The following is a 7,434-nucleotide window of genomic DNA, read 5'->3' on the forward strand; positions in this document are numbered from 1 at the left end:
GGGAGGCAGCATTTTGCGATGTTACGTGGCATCGTGATGAAGATTTTGTCTGAAACCGAGAGGTCAACCTTTATGAGGGCTTTTATCACGGGGGCTTAAGGGGGGGGTTATCGAGCGCCGGTTCCAAAGGTGCACGATAAAGTGGAAGAGACGCGTGTTGCAACAGCTCGCGACTTGGATGTCAACAAACGGGAGGACAGGTCCTCAAACGGCCTCAAAACAGACCACTTTTGTGAGTGCAACACGGAGCGTTGTGGGTTGACCTTGCGCTGAATTCCGTCACCAGTTTGCCCAGTTTGTCCCCCAATTTGGCTCCTGCTGGCCAAAAGCCTCGAGACATTTACGGCCCAAGGCCTTCCGTCGGGTTAGTGAACGCAAACGTAAAAGCAAAACCAACTCCACGTGCCAAAAAGGGTACCGATTTTCTGGACTGTAACCCGCCCGGCCGGCTGCCATGAAGAGTGCAAGAGAGGCCTGAAATGTTTTGTCCAATGCCATCGGAGGGTCAACTCTTTCCCACTTTTTTTTTCTAGCCTTGAAGATGAATGAAGCTCATTTGTTTTCTCCTTTTTTCCCCCCCCTCGGCAAATGTTTGCGTTTTTGCCCACCATCAGCCTATTGGCTGACCAGCAACGGCCCGCAAAGAATCTCTCGTTGTGCTTGGGCCGGATAGCCCCGCCTATTTTTAGCGTGAGGCCAAGCCGGGTCGCGCCGGACGCGACGACTCCAACGCTCTGGCTGTGAATCATTGATTTTGCAGGTTAACCGATAACGTAACGATGCCCTCCCCGTCCTCCGATGCATTGGTGGGTCCAAGTGGGATTTGTCGACCTTCGGCGCCGTCCGTTCCGGGTCCATCCGGTTTCAATGGGGAGATTAGCCACGGAGTCAAAGGGCAGGGAAAAAAAAAAGGCCTCGGCTTGAAAGTTCGCACGAGGATCTCATCATTGATGTTTGTGCACGTTGAAATTTCATCTATCAGTCTTTTTGAAGCGTTTTCAATGCTCCTCCATTTTGTCTCGATAAAGCCAATGGACTCCAACAATCATTTGTGATGGCAATTTGTCCACATGGAGAAAAGTACAGTGGTACCTCGACATACGAGCTTAATTGGTTCCGAGACTGAGATCGTATGACGAAAATTCTCGTCACTCGAGTGGACATTTCCCATTGAAATGAATGGAAAACAAATGAATTGGTTCCAACCCTCTGAAAAAACACCAAAAACAGAATATTGGATTGGAAAAAATGTTTTATTTCTTCTAATTCGCCATATATTGACAAAGTAATAAATAACGAGTGGTTTAATAGTAATAAAATGTGTTTAATAGAAGTAAAATTAGACACATTTTGCCGGGGATAGTATAGACAGCGACATACACACGGAGGCGGGGGGAGGTGTTCGGGGGGGGGGGGGACTTTATCCACGGCACTCGTAAACAAACAAACAAATTTAGATGAACTTGGATTAATATATACAGACACTCAACGTTTAATGTAACTTCACATAAAACTGAATTCTAATTTTGTTTTAATCTTTTTGACCTTGGTTCTACGGGTTGACCCCACCCGGACGTTCCGCCGGAGTCTTCGAAACGAACGCATCAGGAGTTGTTTGGAACTTGCCGCTTCCCCGTGTCCGACATACCGAGTGTACATATATTCCAGATCTTTTCTTTGCAAAACTCTGCCCATCCATTGTTGTTTACCTGCTATGTAAATGTAGACCAACGTGGGGGGAAAAATGGGTGTGGAAATGCAAAGTCCGCCCAGTGCTCGTAGACATATTGTTATACACGAAAGAGATGCAAAAAAGACAGTGCCATGGCCACCTGGCTTGGTCGCATCACGAAATTTTCACCGCATCACGGGCGAATAATTCGACCGAAATTTCCGTCGTAAGACGAGAATATTGTATGACGAGCGGTCGTATGACGAGGTACCACTGTACGGCCCCAAAAATATTTCGACAATTGCCAGATGTAGAATTGTTACAGTTTGATTAAGGTGGGTGAAAATGACATTGTCGTCAGTGGCTGCAATCAATTGGCTGTTGTGCTGAAATAGCCGAATCCTTCTCAATCATTCGATCTAGACCAGGGGTAAGGAACCTATGGCTCGGGAGCCACATGTGGCTCATTCGATGAGTGCATCTGGCTCTTCGCTAACCTGTGAGCTAAAATATGGAACCCGCTGGTGACAGAACTGAGATACTACGTCCAGTGCTGCTTTAATCTTCTTTTTTTGCATTAGACTGTGCCAGAATGCATACTCATGGATTAGCAACTGCATAAGAATGTTGTCAAAAATATTCTTATTTTTTTTTTTCCACTTGACTTTTAAATTTAGAGTACGGCTCTTAAGGAATAACTTTCGAAAATATGAATTGTTTATGGCACTCTTCGTCAAAAAGGTTCCCGACCCCTGATCTAGACTATGGCCATCATTTGTCTGACTAAGCGTGTGTGGAAATGCATCTTGCGCGTCCATCAAGTCGGAGTTTGAAGTCAACGTGACAAAGTCCGCTCCGCTTTCTGCCTTCTGCGTGGCGTCGTGAGGGGAAAAAAAGAACAAAACAAAATGTCACGCTGGATTTGCGAGTGTTGCTCAACTGCTTTCCAAATGCTTACAAGCGTGACTTTGTGGGCGGCCGCACGCCCTCCTATGCTCCAATCACAGCTCCGGGTGCGTCAGAATACTTTGGCCTCAACTCGACGGCAGAAGGCCGTCCTTTTTCAACCCGTTGAGGAAAACACAGTCTCTTTCAAACCTTTATTCCGTGTTAATACCATAAATATACAAAACTCAAAACTATTTGACATGCGACAAAGGCCAGACAAGAGTGCATTTCATCTTCTTTTTTTACACGCAACTTCTAATGTGGGTGTCAAATCAACGTCTTTACCCAATGTGCAAGTTGGGTGTTGATCTTAGATGACTTTCTTCAGTGAACTAACATTTCCACGCATTCCGGAAGTGGAGAGGCGCCGGCTCGCACCACGCGCCTTTTGACGCCGTCCGCTAAAAGGTGGCAAGAGAGCACGTCACATACTGGGAAGGGGGAACGGCAAAAACAATCGAAATGGACATTTGGTAGAATTCTCACAGCTTCTCGGGACGCACGGTTGACTAACACTTGGGGGACGTCGTCGGTTATTGGATAACGCCGCCCAATCAAACGCCAGATAAATTAAGTCATAAATAAGAACTAAGAGAAAAGAGCAAACGCACAATACTGTTGTTGGGTTAGTGTGCTTTCAGTCAAAGCCTCGCCACATGAGCACTCCGGTCTTCTCGCCCGTGGTTCGTCGCCGTAACGACGGAGTCGATCATTTGCCGAGTGGCGCGCGGCGGCCGGTCAAAGTGCAAGAACAATCCGGCCGGCCCGTCGGTTTGCGCCGGTCGTCCGGACGTCCCTCCGTCCCCGAGCGGCCCGCGCAAACTCAGAAAAAAGAGCAATGAAGAAAATGGGCGTGAACACGAGCATCGACTCGATGGCTGAAGGCACGGTGAACCTTGCGGGAGCGTAATTCCAGTGCCATTTCCATTCGCCGGCGTGCCCTGAAATATTCAAGAGCCTCGGGACGCCAGAAACGTAAATTGGACGCGCGCCCGTCCCCTTCCCGTCATTTTACGCGGAGGTGATTTGGGCTTGGGGACAAACAAAAACAAAATCAAGTTTTGAAAGCAGCTCACGCCACTCGTAAATAGCTCCTTCCCGCCCCCTCCCCCCCCCCGTCGGCCGAGGGTCGCGCCGGTCCCCCTTTTAAGACGGAATGGGACGGCGGCGTTCGATGCGGGTTCACGTGCGAGGGAGGGGCTACAAAGACAAAGGTCCGCCTCCCCTATGCCAACGGCCGACCGACATGCAGCTCATCGACGAGTGACCCGATGGATCATTTCGGGAGGGTGGGGGCAGTGTGGAGGGGGGGTGGGGCTTAAATCGGAAGCGGAGACATTTTTCAAAGACGTTAGCAACTCGGCGGCGATCGGGCGGGAGGGCCATCGGCGCGGCTCTACGGGTGAGGCTTGAAGGCGCCCCGGGCGGCGTTGGACGCGGCGTTGGCGGCCGCCGTCTGCACCGTCTTGTTGGACATGACGCCCGTGGCAAACTCCTGCTGGGCCTTCTCGAAGCTGGCGCCGGTGGTCCGGTACAGCGCGTGGACCTGCGGGTGGACGCCACAAGCTTTGGCTTTCCTCGGGGAGGCCCGGGCGCTCGGCGCTCGGCGATAGGCGGATCTTACCTTTTTAAACATGATGAGCGAGCCCACGGAGAGCGTGGTGAAGAGCGCGGCGATGAGTAACATGATGATGCCCACCGGGATGCTGGTGTTGAGGCCCATCAGAGCCGTGATCCAGCCGCTGGACGTCAAAGCAGAGAGCAACGGGTCGAGGTGTGTCGGAAGCTCCACCCACGGCGCCAGAAACGGAACAAACAACCCCCAACTCACCACGTGCCCCAGCCGGTGATACCGATGGTTTGGAGCACGTGAACTCCGAATTGGCAGATGTAGACGAAGAAGAAGACAAAGAAGCGGAAAGAACTGTCGCTCCTGCGGCGCAAAGGGAGAGAGCCAATGGCGCCCGTCGGCACGCCATTTCCAGACGACCCGAAAGGCGGGCGGGCGGCTCACCTGAAGGCGCCGTACAGCGGTCTGTACCAGCAGACGAAAGAGCAAGGCGTGAAGAGCAGGAACCACAACATGGCCAGGCCAAAGTCCACGCCGTGGGACGGGTCCACGCAGAACCACGCCAAGCAGCCAAACATGTTGACAAAGAGGGTGGCGGCGTGGACTGCGGAAAAGGCGGATGATGACAATAAAGGCTTTTGATTGGATTGCAAAAGGCCGCCCCGCCGCCATCTGGCCGTCCGTCGCCGGCCAGCCGCCACGCGGACGCGCAAAGTGGCCGGCCGTGAGGACTCACATATCCACAGGTTGTACATGATCTTCACCGTCTTCTGGTATTGGATAGGAATATCCACCGCGATGTCATGGTAGAAACACGGCCCCACGGGGAACTTCTCTGGCACGGGAGGCCAGTTGTTCTTGCGACCTGTCGACGGACGAGGCCAAAGTTTGAGCCAAAATGGGACCCGAGCGAGCCCTGAATGGGCGACCCCTCCTGGAACCGGTAGGAGGACTGACCCGGTCCTCCGTGCGACTGTAGCTCTCGCTCCCTGCGGTCCAGCTCGGCCGCTTTCCTCTCCAACTCCTCCTGCCTCCTCAACAACTCGGCCTGAGCGCGCGTCTGCTCCTAACCGGGTCCAACAATGGAAGATGTTACCTCCGGTCCGGCGGGGCACGTGGCTCAACCGCCGGAAGCCAAAGAAACCACACAGCCGGGACAAAACGAATCCATTTGAGGCTTTTCACCTGCGTTTGTTGTTGCGAATACGCCGGGGGCTCCTCGGTGGGCTTCATGATGGCGGGTTGCGTGTTCTGCGGGGGCGCCGGCGCGGACTTGGGGTCGTTCCCGGGGGCAGCCTAGAGAGGGGGAAAAATGTCGGGTTGCACGTAAACATTAATATTAAGAGAAGAAGAAAAAGTTTATAGTTTACCGTTCTGGCATCTGTGAAGGGGTTGTATTCTTCGAGACCACCGGGAGGAGTAGAGCGGGTCACCTCGGTCACCTGCGTCACCGAGGGATCCTGGCAGAGATGGAATTGGACGTTACATTACATCATAAGATGTAATTTCCACACTTTTCCGAGAAACTCTGGGCTGCAACCACTGTGTATTTTTGGATGTACTCATTTCGTTTGACTAGCTTTTTATCATTCTATACATCAGGGGTAGGGAACCTATGGCTCGGGAGCCACATGTGGTTCTTTCCATGGGTGCATCTGGCTCTTCGCTAACCTGTGAGCTAAAATATGGAACCCGCTGGTGACAGAACTGAGATACTACGTCCAGTGCTGCTTTAATCTTCTTTTTTTGCATTAGACTCTGCTAAAATGTATACTCTCATTGATTAGCAACTGCATAAGAATGTTGTCAAAAGTATTCTTTTTTTTCCACTTTAAAAGTGGTGAAATGACTAAAATAAAAGACACCCATTCACATGTATTTGACTTTTAAATTCGGAGTATGGCTCTCAAAGAATAACATTAGAAAAATGAATTGTTTATGGCTCTCTTTGTCAAAAAGGTTCCCGACCCCTGCTATACATGATAACATGTTATATAATACAGCAAGTAATACATTGATCCATAATATTGATTTCTTGTTTTAAATGAGCAAAAATATTATTTTGCTCCGTAAAGGGTCTAAAACTCTAAAGTTTAGACTCTGCAACTATCCAAAGATTCGACTGTATGTGACGTCGGTGGGCTACTTGGTTCCCATTGGCTCACAGCAAGCTTGACGCATCTACCTCTCTATTTAAGGAATCTTATCTACGGGCGAGCCGGGCGAGCCAACAACCAACATGGCTGCCAGCTTACGTGCCCTCGAGTGCCAATCACAAGCTAGTAGTCATGCATGGGATTCCAATGTGAAAAGTTTTCATCCAATCACCAATCAGAATTGATTGGAAACAGCTGACACTTTGGCCACAAGCTCTCCTTTCGTTGTGGTGAGCGGGTGCCGACAGGAGGCCACTGCGACAGGTAAGAAGGCGAACGCACAACGGCGTCATTTACGGGGACAAAAAAATGCCATTGAAACGATTCGAGCACATCTGCTGCAGTATTCCGACCATTTAGCTCCAATGTCGACTTTTCTAGTTCAAGTCCATGACTTCAAACTCCGATAAACTCGCGCCCATGTTTCCGGAAGTGACGTTGCGACTGTCAGACTACCGGACAGCTTTCGAGTGTCCACCGAAGGCCCCGAATTGTATGAAATGGCCTCCGTCCGCCGGTTATTTCCCGGCTTCTTATGTTTCCCCCGCCATGATGAGTTTGCGAGCCAACCTGGAGAGTGATTAAGCAACCCTCGTTGAAAACAAAACACCGAGAGACGTTCGCAAAGCCACTGTATGCGTAATGCTAACACGGCTAGCTATGTTACGGCCGTCGGCTGACTAATGTCAACTAGCCGTGTCGTCGGTCGCGTTCCCATCCCACAATGAATTGAGTCCAGTAGGTAGCCGGCCGTCCGGCCGATGTTGACACCGAGGCACCCAAAACTAACAAGGCAGGGAGCTTGCTAACCAAGCTTCACTTACCTGAAACGGATTGTTGAAATCCGGGTCGGCGAACGGGTTGCTGTCAAAGTCGGACATTTTCGCAGCCGGTTAGTCTTTCCGGTGACTCAAGTGGGGCCCGATCTGCCTCACTGGCTATATTTGTTTCCCTGGCTTTTGGCTGCCGCCTGCGGTTTATTTCGCCTCCCGTCCGTCCGTCGGTCCACCCGCTAGCCAAGAACAAATCGCGAACGCGAGCGTGACGTCACGCGTTCAGCACCGCGGAGAGCGTGACGTCACGCCCGC

General features: G+C 51.2%; 1 protein-coding gene across 1 annotated transcript; it reads right to left on the reverse strand.

Moving 5' to 3' along the window:
* Window positions 1–2,758: 2,758 nt before the first annotated feature.
* Window positions 2,759–7,434, reverse strand: scamp1 (secretory carrier membrane protein 1). Its single transcript, XM_077599874.1, has 9 exons — window positions 7,171–7,434; window positions 5,561–5,650; window positions 5,376–5,486; window positions 5,148–5,256; window positions 4,927–5,055; window positions 4,635–4,794; window positions 4,452–4,553; window positions 4,245–4,362; window positions 2,759–4,166 (listed from the first exon to the last, which is right to left on the reverse strand). The coding sequence occupies exons 1-9, from the start codon at window positions 7,225–7,227 to the stop codon at window positions 4,017–4,019; spliced, it is 1,026 nt and encodes a 341-aa protein (XP_077456000.1). The 5' UTR covers window positions 7,228–7,434; the 3' UTR covers window positions 2,759–4,016.

Source organism: Stigmatopora argus, chromosome 5, assembly GCF_051989625.1.
Source record: "Stigmatopora argus isolate UIUO_Sarg chromosome 5, RoL_Sarg_1.0, whole genome shotgun sequence".
In the NCBI taxonomy this organism is placed as follows: domain Eukaryota; kingdom Metazoa; phylum Chordata; class Actinopteri; order Syngnathiformes; family Syngnathidae; genus Stigmatopora; species Stigmatopora argus.

Bases quoted from the DNA above. Each gene is read 5' to 3' on its own strand.
- scamp1 (XM_077599874.1), bottom strand. From the start codon at position 7,227: ATGTCCGACTTTGACAGCAACCCGTTCGCCGACCCGGATTTCAACAAT. The intron at 5,257-5,375 runs GTGAAAAGCCTC...GGACCCGGTTAG, and splicing joins ATTCGCAACAACAAACGCAG to GAGCAGACGCGCGCTCAGGC. The intron at 4,363-4,451 runs GTGAGTTGGGGG...TTTGACGTCCAG, and splicing joins ATCACCGGCTGGGGCACGTG to CGGCTGGATCACGGCTCTGA.